Consider the following 21,325-nt stretch of genomic DNA (forward strand, 5'->3'; position numbering starts at 1 on the left):
TCCATCAGAGTTGCCTCCAAGTGTCCCCCGACCCGTGGGGAAGGAACGGTGGGCGTTGTCACGAGAGATGCCCCCCAGGGGAGAGCCCTTTGTGAATCCTGGGCGCCCCGGTCTGGGTGGTGATGCTGACCTGCCACAAGTGTCACCCGGTCCTCGTTTTCTCCGCCCAGACGCCGCGGGGCTCCCGACACTCACAACACGGCCCCAAGTCTTCCCACCAAGACAGCCGAACTCCCGGGCCACCCCTGGAGGGGCCCCGTCCAGTGGTCCACATTTCCCGGAGCGCTTCCCCTCCCAGCCCTGAAGTTGAAGCCCCATAGCCTCCTCAGAAGCCTGACCTGGCTTCTTGGCCAGAATCCCCTCCCGCCCCCATGTCCCGGCGTGTGCAAGCCCCCCAGGCCGAGCTGTGTCCCCCCGAGGGTCTGTCCAGTTCCAGGAGCACAGGGAGGTGCGTACCGTCCCGCCAGTAGCCTGAAAACAGGGCGGGAGTATTTACATCCCGACTGAAACCGGCAGACCCTTCCCCTCCCTGCCGGCTGGACCCTCGGCCCAGGGCACCCCAGGCAGGCCTGACCCCCCGAGAGAGAGCAGATTCTCCACGCCGCCTGTGGAGTCCAGGCTGGGGTCCCCGGAGGGCCCTGGGTGTGGACGGCGGGTGTGCAGACCACGTGTGCCCAGCAGGCGGCTCGTGGACCATCCTGGCTGACGAGCCTTCGTGCCCAGGCCTGGGTGCCCCTCTCTGCGGGCCGGCCTGGGCCACTTCTGCGCCCACAGGCGGCGCATGTCAGGGGAGCTATGGGGGGTGCTGTGTGCCCACGTGACCGACCCGCCGAAACCCTGGCCGCTGGGCTCCGGTGAGCTTCCCTGGGCAGCCCTGCTCGTGCTGTGCGGCCCCCGGGCAGGGACCCCGGAGGCTGGCGCTGGGCCTCTGGTCCCACCGTGCACCTCTCTCCCCCCGAAACCCTAACCCTAACCCTTCCCCGCGGTGAGCCCGGCCTCCTGAGGGTTCCGGGGGGGTCAGGCCTGCCTGGGGTGCCCTGGGCCGAGGGTGGGCATGGCCGTGGGGAAGGGAAGGTGCCCGTGAGGTCTGTCCTGGAGGTGGGATCTGAGACGCTCGCCCGTCAGGAAAGCCGTCCATCTGGTCTGTAAGATGACAGCAATCATTTACCCAGACGGCCTGGGCCTCTTCTTCAGGTGACCACACTCCAGGATGAATGACTTTCCATTTGTTCGGCCCTTTAAAAAGTAAAATATAAATTCCTCAACATACCGATTTCACGGATGCTTCTTCTCTCATTCCCAGCCTCCCTCCCACCGCCTTCTCTCCTTAGAGAGAGCTGCGTCCACCCACGCCAGGCGTGGTGCTAAGTGCTGGGGACAGCTGGGCATGGCCACCCGCTGTCCTGATGGAGCCACCGGCTGGTGGATGTGGCCACTGGTGGGAGCACCCAGAGAACCAGGGCGACTCACGGCCAGGTCAGGCGGGGCCCACCCGTCACCGTGTTAGTCGCACAGACCTGTTGTTGGGCCGCAGCTGCCCCCTGGGGACCCCACCCGCTGGAGCCTGTGCGCCGTCACGCACCGGGAGGGCAGGAAAGCCGCCCTGGCTGGACTGGTGGGGCTGGATAGGGCGGGGCAGCAGGCTCATTACCACGTGGGCAAAGGGTTCTGGTCCGGCCCGGAGGCTCAGAATCTGAACATCTGTACAGACATTAACTTAACATTCGCCCTGCTTAGCAAAAGCTAACTTCACAGGAAAACCCATCCATGTGACAAATAATGCGTGAGCACCCAGTGTGCGTGCTAGGCTTTATTTTAGGAGCTTGGTAATGGAACTCACGTTCTAGGGGGCGGGGAGAAAGAACATAAACGAGTGAAATCCATACTGGATCAGACAGAATTAGTGCCATGGAGAGAGGTGTAAGTCAGGGAGCAGACAAGTTACCACTTTTAACTTACAGAGGCGCTGCCTCTGTAACGCTCGCTGCAAAACACGCTGAGCTGAATGAGATTTCCCCTTTTCACTTTTTTTTTTTTTTTTTTTTTGGTAAAAGTGCCAATCCTCTTCAAATTTCTTTTGGCTAGCAAAACCAGGTACTGAAGTGAGTCCTTCTTAATGGGGGAGACCTGCATCTAGATTATCCCCATTTCACAGATGTGTAAGCTGAGGCACGAAGTACTCAGGCTGAGAACTCAGAGTTTCCTGGAAGCAGAGACCTCTGGGTGGTCCGGGATGCTCCGAGGCCACAGGAGCCCCCGCTGGACCTTGCCTCCATCCTCTCAGCTCTCGCCCAACTTCCCACCTGGACCTGCTGGTCACCCGGCCTCCGGTCGTCCACTCCGGCCACCACTGTGGTGTCACGAAGAAACCTTTGGAAGCCAAGGTCGGGCTCAGTGACACCCTTTGTTTGGGGAGTGGGGGTGATGTCCCTAAAACAAACCCCAGGGGAGATCTGCTGACCTGTGTGGCGCAGACGTGGCTGTTACTTGGGGCACAGATTACTAAGCTACTATACTTAACACTTTCAGACCGGGAGCAGACGAGTTTGCAAGAGGCGACTGTAGGAATTCAGCTAAATATTAGTGTGGCTATAGCTCATTTAGGCTAGCTCAAATAAAATTTCTATTTTATTTGCATTAATATGCACCTCTAGCTGTTTACCTTTCTTAAATATCAAATTACTTTCTTTCTTAAATATTAAATTACTTCCACCTCTGCACTCCGCTCTTCAGGAAGCTTGCCCCTGGCAGAGCCCGACCTGGGCTCCAAGCCCACGAGCATCACAGGTCTGTGCGGGTCACACTGGTGATCAGCACGACCGTCTGCCTCTGACTGCCAAGACCGCAGGCCTGGCCCGCCCGGGGCCACCTCACCGGGCCCCGCGGTACCCAGGGCCGAGCCACGCAGATGCACACCCGCCCCCGCCCCCAAGAGCCACGGAACCAACACGTCGCCAGTATCAGAGTGGCACCAGGGCGGCGTGAGCACCGCGGTGTGATACCACTGCCCTCATCAGCTTTCCTGGGACACCAGGCAGAGAAGTCTATTCACAGACACAGCCTGTGAGAAATGTCTGCAGCCTCTCCCATGGTGTGAGCACAAAACTACCAGCGCCAAGCAGAGCAGAACAGAACCAGGAACGGCAAACGAGACGATGGAGAAAGGAGAACCTTCCTGAAGTATAATTTCCTCAGTAATGAGACCTGGCGAGGTGAGGGTCACCCCTGCAGGGCCTGGCTCTCACCAGGGCACGTGCGGGAACGGCTGTTAAGGTCAACCTTCCCGAAGCCTCGCTCAGTGCCTTTCAGACGGCGGGCGTTACTGCCCGGTACACCTGCTCTGAAGCATAGGTGCTGTACCCCGTACGAACTGATGACATTTAAACCAGCCTGATTAATGTTCAGAAGTTGTGGTTTCACTAGGGCAGAATAGAACTAATTACAATGATTTGGGGTACGACTCCAACACGGACTTGGGAAAAAATTTAATGCCAATATTTAGCCACTGGAACATACAAATAAATATGCTCAGAATAGCTGAGGAAAAGAACCCAAATAAGAGTAACTGCCCAATTCTCTTCAGTCCCAGATATTCCGTTTCCAAAATACTGATGATAAAATATACACATCAACTAATAAGTAAAGAAGCTACAGAACATTCAACACAAAACGACCTAAAATAAAAATAAAACCAAGGACAAACCCTAATTATTTTATTTCTGTATATCGAGACTACAAACAGCATTTAAACACTTAATTTACTCTTCAAATTAAGAAATTATACATTTTGTTTCGATAACGGGCACGGTCTTGAAAGTGTCATTCAGTTCTCCCACATTTAGAAGTATATTGCTAATTCTGGCCAGTTCAACACGACAGCTCAGAGCTCCAGTGGCAGCGAAACACCAGCCGTGGGAGAGAAGTCACGCACGGTCCTGAGTCCTCCGCGGCCCCAGCATCCGTGTTCACAGGTGATGCTCTGAAATGCTCTCCGCCTTTGGAGACTTGTGGAGACTGAAACCACCCAGGTCCTGATAAAGTGCCGAATCCCGAGAGAATCACCCAGGCCCCAGGCGCCTGGGCCGCCTGCCCCTCCTACACAGCAGCACCGATGGGGGGGCAGAGGGTGCGGGAGCGCGGCATCCCCGCACATCCAGGAGGACCGGCCCGCGGAGCCCGGGCCGCAGTGCAAAGGCGCAGGACCACTTTGGTTCAAGTGACTTGAGACGGCGCTGCAGCGTCTCCTCTCCCCGAGCCCTCGTGGGTCACACACGCCGCAGGGACTGGACCGGGACCCCCTCCCCTGAAAGCTCTCCAGGCACAAGGTGGAGACAGAAATGGAAACAGAAGGAAGTTCCCGCCTCACACACACCCCCACACAGTAACGTCCGAACCATCAAGATGCAGGTCAGCGGCAGGCCGGAAACAAGCATGCTAGTCCCGTTTTGGGGAAATGGCTTAAAAAACACAAATAAAATATTACCACTGTTATCTACTTTTCAAACCTAACCGCTCTTGGAAAAGGCAGCAGGGGGGAAAAAAAAGAAAAGCCTTTAGTTTTACCAATTAGGCCTGTAAACAATTCAACCACACAAGAAGCAGTGGCCCCCAGAGCGAGCCTCTCCGCCCTCAGGCCTGTCTCTCTGCAGACCCAGAGCTGGGCCGAGCCACAAGCAGCGCCTCTGCCAAGGAGCCCGGGCCGCGCTCGGTTCCACCAGCAAAGCCAAAGCTTCATCTTTGGTTAATTTCACTGAGTTGCCACCAGTCTTAAAACTGTGCTCTTCTTGGCAAAATTACTAAGTTAGCCACGTGGCACATAACATTTGTTATTTTAAGTTATTTGAAAAGCAACGCCCATCTAAATACGAGAGCACAACTTAATAAATCATTTAAAAATGCAGGAAGAGGGGTGGCGGGGGAGGGACCCAGGAGAGCCAGGGGTCCAGCCTGGGCGCCCTGCTGGCCGGAGGTGCCGCGCAGAGGCCCTGGCCTTCGCCGTCGAGGGTGGGCCGCGGCCGCGCCGGTTCAGCTCAGCTCAGCTCGAAGCCCGCGGCGCACTCGATGGCGTAGAGCAGCTTGCTCCGCAGCAGTGCCTCGTCCTGGAACTCTGGGAGCTTCAGCAGGTTCATGCAGGTGCTGGCCGTGGGCAGCCGCTCCAGGTCGGAGCCCCCGTTGTGAATGCAGAACGCGGGATACAGCTCCTGGAAGACAGCGGGTGCGCAGGAGAAGGTTAACGAGCACGGCCTGAAATGAGCTTTCCAGACTCGTACACAAAAGCTACTGCCCCCAGGCACCTTTCCCCAAAAGGACACTCGCTCTTTCACTGCGCTCAAGACTCAGCTCTAAATTTCTACCAAATGCTGCACCCTGGGCTCCATGCATAAAAAGGGATAAAGAATAGCATTAATTCATGGGAGACATAGCCTTGTCAGTGAACAGGGTCTCTAAAGCTTTTATTTTTTAGTCTTTTAAAAATGTGTTTAAAATTCAGAAAGGTACAAGGGTGAAGAGCTGAAGATATAAACCTCTGCTTATACCAAACCACAGGAAGGGCAGAAGCCCGTCTTCTCCAAATGAACCACACTGTGTGGATCAGGCTCAGGGGCCACGTGGATGCAGCAACAGTGAACGTAAAACAATTTCAATCCAGGAGAGAAAAAGGCAATCTTTAACTATCGAAAGCAAAATGAAACAAATAAACCTATTTATTGGTGGCTTAATCACACAGAGAGGAATATTTCCAGTGTTTTGGAATTGCAAAGAAATCTTGAACGGTTTTGTCACAGTAAATTATTGTTCTAAAACCACTGTAGTATGATGTATAACTGTTATATAAGTATTTTTTTATGGCTGCTATTAATTTTTAATTAATTAATTTTGGGGGCTGTGTTGGGTCTTTGTTGCTGTGCGTGGGCTTTCTCTAGCTGCGGTGAGCAGGGGCTACTCTTTGTTGCGGTGCGCGGGCTTCTCATTGCGGTGGCTTCTCTTGTTGTGGAGCACGGGCTCTAGGTGCGTGGGCTTCAGTAGTTGTGGCACGTGGGCTTCAGTAGTTGTGGCATGTGGGCTTCAGTAGTTGTGGCATGCGGCTCCAGTAGCTGTGGCTCACGGGCTCTAGAGCGCAGGCTCAGTAGTTGTGGCGCACGGGCTTAGCTGCTCCGTGGCATGTGGGATCTTCCTGGACCAGGGCTCAAACCCGTGTCCCCTGCACTGGCAGGCGGATTCTTAACCACTGCGCCACCGGGAAGTCCCACTGTTATGTAAGTATTAGAGACAACTATAACTTAGAGCAGGGCCCTAGAACTTATCAGAGGAAGGAAATGAACTATCAGGAGCCACGGTTTTCATAGGTAGAGAGACCCCAATATAAAAATCAAAGAGGTAAAAACCTTATACGCCTGAATTTCAATTTGAAATAGCAGTTTGAACTTGTGATGAATTTTTCTCTTGGGGACAAAAGAACGCCCATTTCCTAGCTCTGTCCACTGAAAAGGCCTGGACTCAATGACCACCTGTGACAATGAACAGATCAAGTGCCTGGGTTTTGGTCTCTACCAACCTATTCTCGAAGAAAGGAAACAGGGCTTCTTGGGAAAACATCCGATTCCAGACGTGGGCCAGGAAATGTATGTGACAAGTGTTACTATCTTGTCATACCAGAAAGCAAGAAAGCGACGCAAAGCTACCTGGGACCCTGGAGCCCACCTGGAGGCCCTCGCCTGCCCACGGATGGGGCACTATCAAAGAGCGACCGCAATGGACTGAAACACATCAAACGTGAAAAGTTCGTAATGATAAGAAAGGAACCAAAATGTACTTCAGAAGATGCCAGTTATCCCCCTCAATGTTCTGATAACTTGTAAATGAGGAATAATCAAGAGTTCCTTGATTATTGTATCCTGGCTGTACAAACAGTTCTCAGGGTAACCAAAGAGCTGATGAGAAAATATAAAGTTTTTCGTAATAGAGAAATCAGCTAAGAAAGGAAGAAACGATACAACTGGAAGATGGCTGCTTTCAAGCACAGCAAAGAATGGATCTAGGCGGCGACCGCAGCTCTGTGACCGCTCAGCCCCTCAGACGCCCAGATGCAGAAAGCCAGGACGCTGGAAACAGACGGAGCCGCGCTGCAGAGACGACTCACGACCACGGGGTCTGATGCTGGAGCCAGAGGACGTGAACATCACGACAGCGTCTGTGCAGCCTTACTGCCAAAGGGAACATTCACATCTAGAATCCGGTGAAGCCTCTAGCGACCGGTTTACAAGACACGCAAAGAAGCAACCCAGCTCCCCCACTGACTGGACCACAGGCACAGTTGAGGCGGGCGGGGCCTGCAGGCCAGAAAAGGCTAGAGAGACGCCCAGGCAGACGCAGCGTCTGGACTGCGGCTTGTCCGCAGCACCAGCACGGATGGCGTTGGGCATCTGCTGTCATTTTTTAGACATAATAACGACGTTCTGGCTACTTTTTTCAGCTATAGTGTAACAATTCCCCCAGCTGCCCAGTTCCCACCCCATAAGCAGCAATGCTGTGGGTGTCTTGAGGACCTTCCACAGAGACGAGAGTGTTTTCTCCCTCCTCCACCTAACAAGCATAAGGCGCTAGCACATTATAGACGCTGTCTGCACCTTGACGGTCTCCCATCTGATAATGCGTCTCTGTGGCCTTCCCACACCAAGCCAGTCTCCCCACTGCTTCTCTGTAGCTGCACGGGTCCCAGCAGGCACGTGCAGCACAGTTTGTAAATGGACACTTAGGTCGTTTCCACTTTTTCCGAACAATGATGCAGTAAGTAACCGTGTCCTCAAGTCATTTTACATCGGGCGAAAGTATCTGCGGGCTGAACTCCTAGACACTGTTCCAGACCGAACACGCCAGGTCCTCCGATGGTTACAGATAACCAGTGACTCTCTCTGCGATACATGAACATCATTAGATACAAGATGTGATGTATACATTCCCTTCCAGCAGGAGCACAATGCAGTGGGGACTGTCTTTACCCAGACAGCCTCAGTCTGCTAGCTCTCGGGCCTGTGTGCTCTCGCCCTTCCACTGCCGCAGGGTTTCAGAAGCCTGGCTAGTTAAACTTCTCTGCCAAATGTACGCAGAAAACGGCGACAGAAGAGCAAAACGGCAGCCCAGCTGGTGCCTGGGGAGGAGTGAGAACCGGGACAGTGGGCCTGGTTGGCGCCCGTTACGCTAGCACGCTCCCTCCTTAGAGCTGTGACAGGAGCGCAAACGCTTCAAATGCCGCTGCAGAGGCGAGTCTACTCAGTGGTCTCTGCGGACACCGGCTCCAAATCCTCCTCTTGTGGGTGTAACCTGGTAACTCTGTGGGGACAGCCTGGCAGGAAGCAGCAGGAACTCACACACATTCACATCCTTCACCACGGCCTCTACCTCTAGGAGCGGATCCTAATAATCAGAGATGCAGACGATTTAGGTACAAGGGTGTTGACGGCACTATTAGGAAGGAACAGTTGTAAAGAACTAATAAAAAAAAAAAAAATACGTAAATTGTGGTAGACTCACATGATGGGACATTATGAAGTTTATTAAAAAATATTTCAAAGGCTATTTAATATGTGGAAAAATGATCCTGATGTAATGCTGAGTGAAAAAGCAACCTGTAAAACTGAACACGATACAGCTTAAGTTATATTTTAAAATCATATCTATCTGCATAAACACATGCCCATATATATATAGATAGATACAAACACACATTCACGTAAAAACACGATAATGGTTAGAACGGGAGCAATTATAGGTATTTTTTTTCTTCTTTATAAACCACAACTTCCAATTTTCTATAATGAAAACATTAATTTTGTTACAAAGAAAAAAAAGAATAGCATAAAAAATAATTACCTACTAACCACTGTAGAGGAAAAGAAAGAACAAAACAGGAGTGCAGCTCCTGCCCTGACTGGGACCCCGAGCACATGGCACATCAGCCCACGACAGGTGCCCAAACGGCCGAAACTGCATTTCAACTGGATCTTGTTTCATCTACATGTTGAATTTAGCACAGAGTTTATGACGTGGGCAAAACCGAGCAGCGAGAGCACAGCCACGAATTGCTGCCTCCAGAGACTTACATGCTTCTTATCATCAGTCTTTACGTGGTTCTCTACTGGCAAACAAAAACTTCATTTACACAATCCCTGTGGGGGCTTCCCTGGTGGCGCAGTGGTTAAGAACCCATCTGCCAATGCAGGGGACACGGGTTCGAGCCCTGGTCTGGGAAGATCCCACATGCCGCAGAGCAACTAAGCCCGTGAGCCACAACTACGGAGCCTGCGTGCCACGAATACTGAAGCCCACGTGCCACATCTACTGAAGCCCGCGCGCCTAGAGCCCGTGCTCTGCAACAAGAGAAGCCACCGCAATGAGAAGCCCGTGCACCGCAACGAAGAGTAGCCCCCACTCGCCGCAACTAGAGGAAGCCCGTACGCAGCAACGAAGATCCAATGCAGGTGAAAAAACCCAAAGAAACAAAAACTGTGGCATGTTAATATGTGCTAAAACCCACTGTCTTTACCCCTAATTATAGTTTATGTGCCACTTTATTTTTATTTTTTAAATAAATTTATTAATTTAATTAATTTTTGGTTGCGTTGGGTCTTCGTTGCTGCACGCGGGCTTTCTCTAGTTGCCGCGAGCGGGGGCTACTCTTCGTTGCGGTGTGTGGGCTTCTCACTGCGGTCGGTGGCTTCTCTTGTTGCAGAGTGTGGGCTCTAGGTGCGTGGGCTTCAGTAGTTGTGGCACGTGGGCTCAGGAGTTGTGGCTTGCAGGCTCTAGAGCACAGGCTCAGTAGTTGTGGCGCACGGGCTTAGTTGCTCCGCGGCACGTGGGATCTTCCCGGACCAGGCCTTGAACCCAGGTCCCCTTCATTGGCAGGTGGATTCTTAACCACTGCGCCACCAGGGAAGCCCCTGTGTGCCACTTTAAATGTCTCATAAAAAGGTTAGAAACGGAACCAAAAGAGAAACAAATAACATTTATTACATTTATTATTTAGCATTCTGAGTACACTGAGGGCAACAATTTTCTCAAATGCTTTAATATACTAAAATAAAAACATTACACTTTTGAAACAGAAACGGGTCTCTGAAGGCAGGGTCAATAAGTACTGGGTAAATGGATAAATGACTGGTAAATGGGAAGTTTGAAATATATTTTGCAGTTAAATGACGCATTTTACTGTTTCTATCATAATGCTAATTGAATTTCCTATTTGGTGTCTCAAAGTTTAAAAAAATATGAAGTTCTTTGTTGAAATCTGAGTCAAGGGTACCATTTTGTGCATAACTAAACAGAGTACAACGGGAATTTGCATTAATTCAGAGTGAGAAAAATCATCCATTTATTATGTGGCCTGATGGCAACTTAACAATTTTCTACAGCACTTTAATGATTTTTTTTGTCTCTAACAATCACATTCATTAAACATATTAAACTGGAATTAGCTTTAGCAGATGTTACTCTTCTCCAGTACCCTGGCAATAAGGAGTTTCATAACGCTGAAATTATGCATGCCTGCCACTGCTACTGATCGCACTTCAACTAAAAGCCATTCTCTTCTTTCAAATCTGAATCCCGTCAGCCCCTTCAGCGCACATGAGCTGACTGAAAAGCATAAATACTACGGTGATTTCCCCAAATCTGGAGTCTAATGACAACCACAAAAGCATCTGAAAACTCTTAAATAAATTTCGCATTTAAAATGTTTTAGATCATTGAAAAAAATGTGAAACAGGAAGACTGTCTCATGGCTTCCAAAAAATTATTTTTCATGGTATAATGGTAACTCAATGATGATTATATGGGATCATCAACAGAGAACCAGAGAATTTTCACTATAATTCTACTTGGGAGTTTGAAAGTTAATGTAAGTCCCTCAACTTTTCCTGTCTTCCAAACCTGTAATACGTCTACTGGCTCTTCCACTGGCTGCCAGAATGTCTAGAACCTTCCAGCAAAACTCCTAATTTTTACTGAAGCAAAAACCACGGGCTTTAACTAATTAACCAGGAGCTGGCAGAAATCTCTAGGTCTTCCACTCAATTTTTTGATGGAGTACGTCCCTCCAAACTTCCCTTCTTGAAACTAGATGCTTAGTTTTCTTACTTCTAGGTTTGGTGCGGTTTTGAAACTGGAAGAAACTGTAAGCTTTGTCTCTCATAATAAATTTTACTGACAAAGTTACCTAATCATATTAGAATCTTAATATGTAAGAATTAAAAAAAAAAGAATTTAATTCATATGACTGTTCAGATGGACAATACTAACTGCTCCGACGGGAAACCTTCCATATTAGCGCCATTTATTCACACCACTGCACTTTCCATCTGCCTTCTTCCTGCTCTTTAGATCCTACACGGCCAGGTTTCCAGACTTCACTACAAGCCCAAGAGGAACCAAAAAGCTGAGACATGTTTCTTTCACGTTCTTGCCCAATTTTCATTAGAGTCATAGAGGCCAATTTTCATATCTGGTTCTGCAGGCCAGGGCTTAAACCCACGAAGTAGATCCATCTATTTCTTTTGGGAGGAGTGGGGATTATATACCAAGCTAGCAGCATCACTAAATCTTCCTGAATCACTTTGTTTAGGTGTGTCACTTGTACACAGTTGTTTTCTGACTCAGTCTGAGTGTTCTTCTTCTAATAAATGAGCTTATTCTGTGCACGTTCCCTGTCGTGGCAGTTCAGCGTGCTCGCATTTCTGTTTTCTGTTCTATGACTGTCCATGTTAACTTTGTTTCCTATTATCTGGTAAATAGAGTTGGTTTGGTTGTCTTGTTTTGCATGCTTATTTCTCCATCTGAGAGTTTGGAAGACAGAGAAGGGATTTTAGTTCTGCTAGATCACTGAATATTATTATTCAGTAACTGTTTATATTCATTGCCCCTGAAATAGTCAGTGACTCACCTCCTACGAAAAACAGAATCACTGCACTTATGCCACATCCCTTTCCCCATTTCTCTACTTTACTGCTCTAGTTCTGATGGCACTTTTGGGGATGCTGTATTAAGCTACTGATGTCAATTTATAAAACACCTTAACTGAGGTGTAATTTACATACTGTAATATTTGCCCATTTAAATGTACAACTGAAATCCAACTTCAGGGCTTCCCTTGTGGTGCAGTGGTTAAGAATCCTCCTGCCAATGCAGGGGACACGGGTTCGAGCCCTGGTCCGGGAAGATCCCACGTGCCGCGGAGCAACTAAGCCCGTACACCACAACTACTGAGCCTGCGCTCCACAGCCCGTGAGCCACAACTACTGAAGCCCACGAGCCACAACTACTGAAGCCTGCGTGCCTAGAGCCCGTGCTCTGCAACAAGAGAAGCCACTGCAGCGAGAAGCCCGCGCACCGCAACGAAGAGTAGTCCCTGCTCGCCGCAACTAGAGGAAGCCCGCGCACAGCAACAGAGACCCAATGCAGCCAAAAATAAATTTATATATAAAAAAAATGAATCCAACTTCAGAATGTTGCCATTTCCCCCCAAAGTTCCCCATTTCCACCCCTTTAAAGCCATTTCATGTAAAAGGAATCACACAGTCTGTAGCCTATTGTCTGAGTCCTTTCACTCAGCACAACGTTTTCAATGCTCACACACGTGGTAGTCCGTACCAGCAATCCATCCTTTTTCATTTCTGAATCTATCCCGTTGCCCGGAGAGACTACATTCTGTTTATCCATGACCAGTTTATGGACATTTGGACTGTTTCAGCTTTTGGTCATTATCAGTAACATTGCTCTGAGCGATCCCGTGAGAACTGTGTAAACACACGTGAGTGCACTCGTTCCCAGGAATGGAACTGCTCCACTGTACTGAGGGACATGCTCGGATAACGTGCCAGGACCCGCTGAAGATGTTCAACAAAGACCGGAGGAAACCGGCCAGTAAACAGTGTGCAGCCTCGGACTGGACTGCAGACCAGGGAAGTCGAAGTCCACGGAGGACTGCGGGACGGCTGGGCCGCTGCAGGTGCTCTGGACACAGAGGGGCAGGTAGAAACAGGAGGGCTGAGCCCCCTCCTTGAGTGGACTCAGGGGGTCTGGGCGAGGCCGGAGAATGTTTTAACTCCAACAAGGTCTCAGGTGGTGTTGAAGCTGCTGGTCTCAGGACCACACTCTGTGAAGCAGAGGCTCAGGGAAGCTCAGCACATCACTGTGCATTCCTTACTTTTGATCACTTAACTGTGTCTGTGTAAGAGAGTATTGAGGTGGTAGGAAAAATGTGTAAGAAACATGATGTCTTCAACTTTTACTCCCAAATGATTCAGAAAGAAATATATGTATATTATAGAGAGAATGATAAAACAAATGTGGCAAAATGTTAGCAATGGGTCAAAGTGGGTAATAAGTTCTTTGTTCAATTCTTGCAACTTTTCTATACACTTTAAATAATTTCAAAGCAAAAAGTTGAAGAAAAGAACAACCAGTACATAACTCAGTGTCCAATGCAAGGTTACTGGAAAGTGAATGCCAATCCATTAGGTTTCACAAGCAGACGCAACATACAATCCTTACCTAACTTGACATTATTTTGTTATATATACCGCTGTGTGCCTCTTTAAACTATTAAATATAGCTTTATTTCTTTTACTATGAATAAGAAAAACATAAACTGTCCCATGACCAATTTTATTTTATCTTTTTTTTTTTTAAAGATTTGTTTGATGCGGACCGTTTTTTGAAGTCTTTATTGAATTTGTTACAACATTGCTTGTTTTATGTTTTGGTTTTTTGGCCACGAGGCATGTGGGATCTTAGCTCCCCAACCAGGGATCAAGCTTTTTTTTTTTTTGTTTTGGCTGCGTTGGGTCTTCGTTGCTGCGCGCGGGCTTTCTCTAGTTGCGGTGAGCAGGGGCTACTCTTCGTTGCGGTGCGCGGGCTTCTCATTGCGGTGGCTTCTCTTGTTGCAGAGCACAGGCTCTAGGCTCACGGGCTTGGCTGCTATGCGGCATGTCGGATCCTCCTGGACCAGGGCTCGAACCCGTGTCCCCTGCATTGGCAGACGGATTCTAAAACCACTGCACCACCAGGGAAGCCCTATTTTATCTTTTTTATAGATTTATTATTTTTGGCTGCGTTGGGTCTTCGTTACTGCGCGTGGCCTTTCTTTAGTTGTGGCGAGCGGGGGCTACTCTTCGCTGCGGTGCGTGGGCTTCTCATTGCGGTGGCTTCTCTTGTTGCAGAGCACGGGCTCTAGGCACACAGGCTCAGTAGCTGTGGCTCGTGGGCTCTAGAGCGCAGGCTCAGTAGTTGTGGCGCACGGGCTTAGTTGCTCCGCGGCATGTGGGATCTTTCCAGACCAGGGCTCAAACCCCTGCACTGGCAGGCGGATTCTTAACCACTACGCCACCAGGGAAGCCCCCCATGACCAATTTTAATTGCTAAAATAATTAAGCCAGTTTATAGGAGATCAACATGAATTACCAGAAACGACACAGTAAGGCCAGGTAACATGAAATAAGTAACAGTGAGCAACTAGGAAAAAATATACTAGTGCTCATGCATCATTCTTCCCAAACAGCCGACGTCAACATTCGTAGCCTGTGTCTTCTTCAGTTCGGAAGTGAAACCAGCCTGAGCCGCACAGACGCGTGATACTAATCATTCACGTCACAGCGCGCCCGCCCGGCTGCAGCAGCTCCTCGCTTTTAACCCCCAACACACTGACAACCCTCACAGCAACAGGTCGACACTGTGAACGCAGGGGAAAAAACCCCAAATAAAACCAGCACCAGGATACACAGATAATAACCAATCCTTCAGTGATGGAGCTGAAATACTCAGTTAACGAGGCTAAAAACATAGTACCAAAATAATAAACCGGGCGTTCTGACACACTGTCAGCGCTGGTCTCTGAAAACAATGTGCACGCACTACTTCACTCAGCCCCACCTGCTGCCCTGCTGGCTTCTTAGTTACAAGTTGGTGTTTAAAGCCAGCTGCGGCGAGCTTGTGTACCTTAAACCCCAAGAGAGGGGGGCGGGAACAGCTTGTCACAAACTTGAGCAGTTTGCGCTTTTCCTCATCCGTGAAGCCTTCCACAACTCTCCAGAAGACTCTGATTACGGGGTGATCAGCAGAATAGCCGCCTATGACAAAAGGAACAGACGTTTGTATTAAAAACGAGGTAACTGCAGAAGCAAGATTCTCCTAAAGGCACCAGAGGAACAAACTTTTAAGAGTGATTCCTTTTCGTCGTGCCTGTCCAGTGATGAACAGTCTTTTCTTCTTTCAGCTCACGGCTGAAAGCCAACTCTAGAGAAACACCTTTATTCTGTCCTGGTAGATGATGGGCAAGTACACAGCAGGGAGAGAAGCTTCAGAAGGTAAAGTACCAAAGGCCAGAATGAGGAACAAACACCCTGCAGCTACAAGATGAACCCCAGAAGCAAAAGATGCTGCAAAGGGGTCTGAGTTTTAAGAACTCTGCTAGGGGTCAAAAATCAGCCTCTGTTGAGTAGCAAACCCTAAATAACAAAGGATTTACATGATGGTCACACATCTAGAAATAGCAGAAACACTGGGATTTTTATTTTTAATAGAGCTAGTTAGTTTGCCAACACATCTTAGTATCTAAATTTGTTTTATCACCCATCCTTCCGACAACAAGGTAGAGACCATGGTTACCAACCCACCCCAGCACTCAATTAGACCACTGTTCTGAAGTGGGATACCTGCTACCTACAGCTTTTAATCTAGTTAAGTGCTTCCTAAGACGGAAATAATTGCTATATGTTGTTCCCTCATTGTTAATATACTACAGAAATACCATCAATAAAATATCTTAAGTGCATTAATTTGCACCGAAATGAACATGGTAATATTTTAAACTTATTTACTAGAATAGGAATAGCTAGGATCATTAAAGGCATACGCTTTCAGTGCAGACAGGATAACGCAAAGAAGCCAAGACCACTTCCTTGGCAAAGGAAAGCTTGGATTGATTTCATTCTTTTCAACAGAAGACTTGACAGTGAGGACAGTGTGACCTTAGGTATTACCTGCCTTTACAGAAACATTAGAGCTCAAATTTAGAGCAATACAAATTAATTACAGAAAGGGGAGACACAGGCACACGTTTATATACATATAAATATACACACATGGATATACGTAATTTACTTTAGTAAATTTAGTTCTGAAACCGTCACCACAATCCAGCTTTAAAACATATCCATTCCTCAAAAGGCCCCCACGTCCACCCCAGAGACAACCACGACCTGGTCTGTCTCTCAGTGTGCTCTTAAAGATGTTTCACGAAACGAAATTACACTCACGATACTGTGCAACTTTCACTACGATCCACTTCCAAAACCTTTTCAAAATTTACCTTGGAGGAAAGGTTGGGAAACAGCACTCCACAGAACAGAGGAGTCTGGATGGGTTTCTTTTTAAAATTGTCGTGAACATGTAACATAAAATTCACCGTTTAAACCATTTTCAGGTGTTTAATCCAAGGGTGTTAATTACATTACAACCAACAATTACAATTACATTACACTGCAACCATCGCTGCTGTTTCCAACCCAAACGTCTTCATCACCCCAAGCAGACACTCCTATAACCACTAGGCAGTAACTTCCTGTGCCCCCTCCCCAGCCCCTGGTAACCTCTCATCTACTTTCAGTGACTAGGAATTTGCCACTTCCAGGTATTTCACCGAAGTTGAATCATACAGTATCTGTCCTTTTGTGTCTGGCTTATTTCACTTAGCATAATGTTTCCAAGATTCATCCACGTTGTAGCGTGCATTTGAACGTCATTCCTTTTTAAGACTTCGTAATATTCCCATTGTGTGTCTACAACACATTCGTTTATCTATCACCTGTAGGTGGACACTGGGGTTGTTTCCACCTTTTGTCTCCTGTGAACAATGTTGCATGAACACAGGTGTTTCAGTCCTTGCCTCCAAGCCCTCTGGATATAGACCTAGGCGTAGAATTGCTGGATTATTATTTTTAATATTTATTTATTTGTTTGGCTGCGTCGGGTTTTAGTTGCGGCACGTGGGATTTTTTAGTGTGGCGCATGGGCTCTAGAGTGTGCGGGCTTAATAGCTGCGCCACCCAGACTCCCTAGCTGTGGTGTGAGGCATGTGAGATCTTAGTTCCCCGGCCACGGATTAAACCCACGTCTCCTGCATCGGAAGGCGGATTCTTTTTTTTTTTTTCAGTACGTGGGCCTCTCACTGTTGTGGCCCCTCTCGTTGCGGAGCACAGGCTCCGGACGCGCAGGCTCAGCGGCCATGGCTCACGGGCCCAGGTGCTCCGCGGCATGTGGGATCTTCCCGGACCGGGGCACGAACCCGTGTCCCCTGCATCGGCAGGCGGACTCTCAACCACTGTGCCACCAGGGAAGCCCGGAAGGCGGATTCTTAACCACGGGACCACCAGGGAAGTCCTGAATTGCTGGATTATATAGTAATTCTATGTTGAGCTTTTTGGGGAACCACCAAACCATTTTCCATGTTGGCTACTTTACATTCCCACAAGCAGTGAATGAGGGTTCCAATTTCTCCACATCCTTGCCAACACTTGTTATTTTCTGTGTGTGTGTGTGTGTGTGTGTGTGTGTATAGTAACAGCCGCCCTAAGAGATGTGAATACACCTCCCTCTGGCCTGGTTTACATTTTTGTAGTGGTTAGTGACGCTGAGCATCTTTCTGAGCATACTGGCTATGTGTAATATCTTCTTTGGCGCAATGTCTATTCAAGCACTCTGCCCATCGTTGAACCGGCTTGTCTTCTTGTTGAGTTGTAAGGGTTCTTTACACATTCTGGATACCAGACCCTCATCAGACGTATGATTTGCAAATATCTTCTCCCATTCTGAAGGCTGTCTTTTCACTTTCTTAATAATGTTCTTGGATGCACAAAGCTTGTATTTTTGATCAAGTCCAATTTATTTACTTTTTTCTGTTGCTCCTGCTTTTGGTGTCGTATCTAAGAACCCGCTGCGAAATCCAAGGCCGTGAAGATTAATCCCGGTGTTCTCCTAAGGGTTTTATGGTTTTAGGTATTACATTCAAGTTCTTGATCCATTTTGAGTTAATTTTTGCATATGGTGTGTGTGGGGGGGTACAGCCTCACTCTTTTGCAAAAATCCAGTTGTTCCACAATTAACTTTTTATATAACTGTAAACTTTTCCAAAGAGGTCCTACCATTTTAACACTGCCACCAGGCAAGAGGGTTCAGGTTTCTTCACATACTAACACTTAGCATTGTCTTCTTTGAGAACAGTCATTCTAGTGGGTATGTAGTGGTATCTCATCAGAATTTAATTTGCATTTCCCTAATAATTAACGGTGTTAGAACAACTGTTCCTGTGCTTATTTGCTTACCAGACATTCTTATATAGCTTCTTGAGTGAAAGACTTTATTTTCTGCCCATGTTCTAAAATTCAGTTGTTTATATTACTGAGTTGCAAGACTTCTTTATATACTGTGGACATAAGCCATTATTAGATATATCACTTGGAAATATTTTCTCTTAATCTCTGGCTTGTTTTTTCACTTTTTTAATGGTATCTTTTGAAGCGCAACATCTTTAATTTTGAGAAAGTCCCAATTTCTATCAATTTCTTTTTTCTGGATCATGCTTTTCCTGTACAGCTAAAAACTCTGCCTAATCCAGCAGTCATGAAGGTTTTCTCCTATATGTTCTTTCAGAAGTTTCACAGTTTCGGCTTTTACCTACAGGTCTCTGATCCTGGTGAACTCATTTCTGCGTACGGTGTGAGGTCAAGGTCTAAATTCATCTTTTCCACGTACCACTGAACTGTCAAAAATCATCAGCTGTAAATCTAAGGATTTGTTTCTGAGCTCCCAATTATGTTCCACTGATCGATATGTCTATCCCTGTGCCAGTCCCACAACGTCTTAGTTACTGTGGTTTACAGTAAGCTTTGAATCAGGGTGATGATCCTTCAACTTTGTCTCTATAAAATGTTTCGGCTGCTTTAGGTCCTTCACATTTCCATACAAATTTTAAAACCAGTCTGCTGATGTTTACCAAAAACCCTGAAAATACCAGAATAACAGACTATGGTTAAGGAAAACAAACGAAATAATAGTGGTTGTTTTAAGGATGATTTTTTTTTTTTCCTTTCCACTGCTCCCAAGTATATAAAATAAAGTTTATGGGACTTCCCTGGTGGTCCAGTGCTTAAGATTCCACATTCCCACTGCACGGGGCACGGGTGTGATCCCTGGTTGGGGAACTAAGATCCCGCATGACGCACGGCACAGCCAAAAGAAAAAAAGAAAAACAAAAAAACCTCACCAACGCCCGAAGAGTACACCCATCCAACTCGGAACAACCTAGTTATGCTTCTGTTATTTCGTTAACGACTAATGTTGTTGAGCATCTTTCTATGTGCTTACTGGCCATTTATGTGTCTTCTTTTTGGTTTTTCATTTTCTTGAAGAGTAAAAACTTTTAAGTTTAATTTAATCAAAAGTAAATATTTTGATGAGGTTCAGTTTTTAGGTTTTTCTATTTTTTGGTCCAGCACTATTTTTCAAAGCAGAAGACTGGAAGCAACCCAGTGGCCATAAGAAGAGGCTTAATAAGGTAAGTTGTGAAGAGAAAAAAGCAGGCCGCAGAATAGTGTATACAAACAAGGAAAATAAGAATGAAATTTGTATTTATATGTAAATATGTAAAGACACCAAGAACAGTGGTTACTCCTGGTGGGGACCGGCAGGGGAGGAATGGGATGGTGAGAAATGAGACAGGAAGAGGAGTTCACTGTAACCCCATACAGCCTGGGTTTTAAATCATGAATGAATTACCCATGTAAAAAAGCATGTTAGAAATTACTTTGGAAATATGACCATCTGTAACATTTTCAGGGATGGATAACTAGTAGTGATAACATACCTGAATAGTTTGTAAAGGATTTTAAGTCCTCCAGACTTATGGGAACTTGTGCACCAGAAATTAATACCTGAAAAAAAAAAAGTTCAGGTTATAAAACTGGAGGCAGATTTTAAGAAGGCCTTTCACATCAGGAAACACCCGTGTCCCCAGGTGCAAGAAGTGGACCTGGATCTCCTGCTGGTCGAACATTCGCAGCCACTCCAGGCTCACCACGTTGGCCAGGCCCTGCCGGAACGCCAGGCAGTGCTGGCGGATCTGCCTGTTCAGCCGATAGTCGGCCACCAGGTGGATGTACGCAATCCGGTTGGCGCTGCTCACCGGGATATCTTTTCCGCCGAATTTTAGTTCAACCACCTGTGAATATTAAAATAAGAGTCAAAAACTTCTCAAAGTATAGGGTAGAACAAGAGTAGGAACAACTGTTTCAAGGGAACTTGACTGTGTTTCTCTGTACACGACAATGTTGGCGAAAACCAGCGCGTGCGGCCTCAGATGCAGGAGTCCCCTGGTGGGCCCTCCAAAGCTTGGCATCCTATTCTGTCTCTAAGATCATTAACCACCCCGGCTTCCTCCAAAGTACCAAGGAATGATGCTACAAGGTAATCACGGCAATTCCATCAGAAAAATAATAATGAGAAATCACACAGGGCAATAAAAAATTAATTAAATAAAACAGAAATCACGAAGTGCAAATATATGAACCGAATGACCAGCACGAGTCAGAAGGGATCCATTCTGGAGAAAACGCAGCTTAAGGAATTGAGGTCGTAGTAAAGTGAGTATTCTTACTTGCACATACAGGTAGCATATATTTCTCTGTTTCCATATTACTACCATAAAGTACTTTGAATACGATATAAAGGGTAGTGGTAATCACTAGAAATAACTCCATTTCTCATGTATCTGCAAGCATTAGAAAGAACTTCTTTATCACTGTGTAACGACACTCAGAAAATCGCAGGCTCAGGAACCCCTGGGAAGCACCCCTGGAGCGTTGGGGGGAATGAGCCGCAGCGGGGAGGGGGAGCCCGGACTCGGGTGCCCCGCACCTCACTTCACTGTGTGCCACAGAGAAGTCACCCGGCCCTGAACTCTGTGACACGGTGACACTTGCTTTGTCCATCCTGGAATTGTGACTATGTAAACTCACATAAGCAAAGCTGACTAGACAAAACTCCACAGACAGCTACAAATACGTAAGCCTAATTTACCAGAGTAGACTTCAGAATCCTCGTTTACTAGTGCTTAAACAAAAGAAATGCATTCTCAATGCGTGTGGATGAGGTAATGTATGCCAAGTATAAAGAAATATAAATACATCCGTAAAAGTGAACAAAGACATTCCAGAGTGGAGGAGTTATTCAGTAAGGGGACTGCTGCCAGTGGAAACTGGGTAACATTCAAAACAGGCTC

General features: G+C 47.3%; 1 protein-coding gene across 4 annotated transcripts in view; it reads right to left on the reverse strand.

Moving 5' to 3' along the window:
* Positions 1-3,468: 3,468 nt before the first annotated feature.
* UBE3C (ubiquitin protein ligase E3C) overlaps positions 3,469-21,325 on the reverse strand; it is a 120,727-nt gene continuing 102,870 nt past the window's right edge. For all 4 annotated transcript variants that reach the window (XM_032644074.1, XM_032644073.1, XM_032644072.1 and 1 more), the window contains exons 20-23: positions 20,078-20,266; positions 19,913-19,979; positions 14,989-15,119; positions 3,469-5,201 (exon numbers count right to left, since the gene is read on the reverse strand). In XM_032644074.1, coding sequence (XP_032499965.1) covers positions 5,031-5,201; positions 14,989-15,119; positions 19,913-19,979; positions 20,078-20,266 — 558 coding nt within the window. In that variant the 3' untranslated portion in view covers positions 3,469-5,030. The remainder of the gene's footprint in view (positions 5,202-14,988; positions 15,120-19,912; positions 19,980-20,077; positions 20,267-21,325) is intronic.

Source organism: Phocoena sinus, chromosome 9 (genome assembly GCF_008692025.1).
Source record: "Phocoena sinus isolate mPhoSin1 chromosome 9, mPhoSin1.pri, whole genome shotgun sequence".
Lineage (NCBI taxonomy): Eukaryota > Metazoa > Chordata > Mammalia > Artiodactyla > Phocoenidae > Phocoena > Phocoena sinus.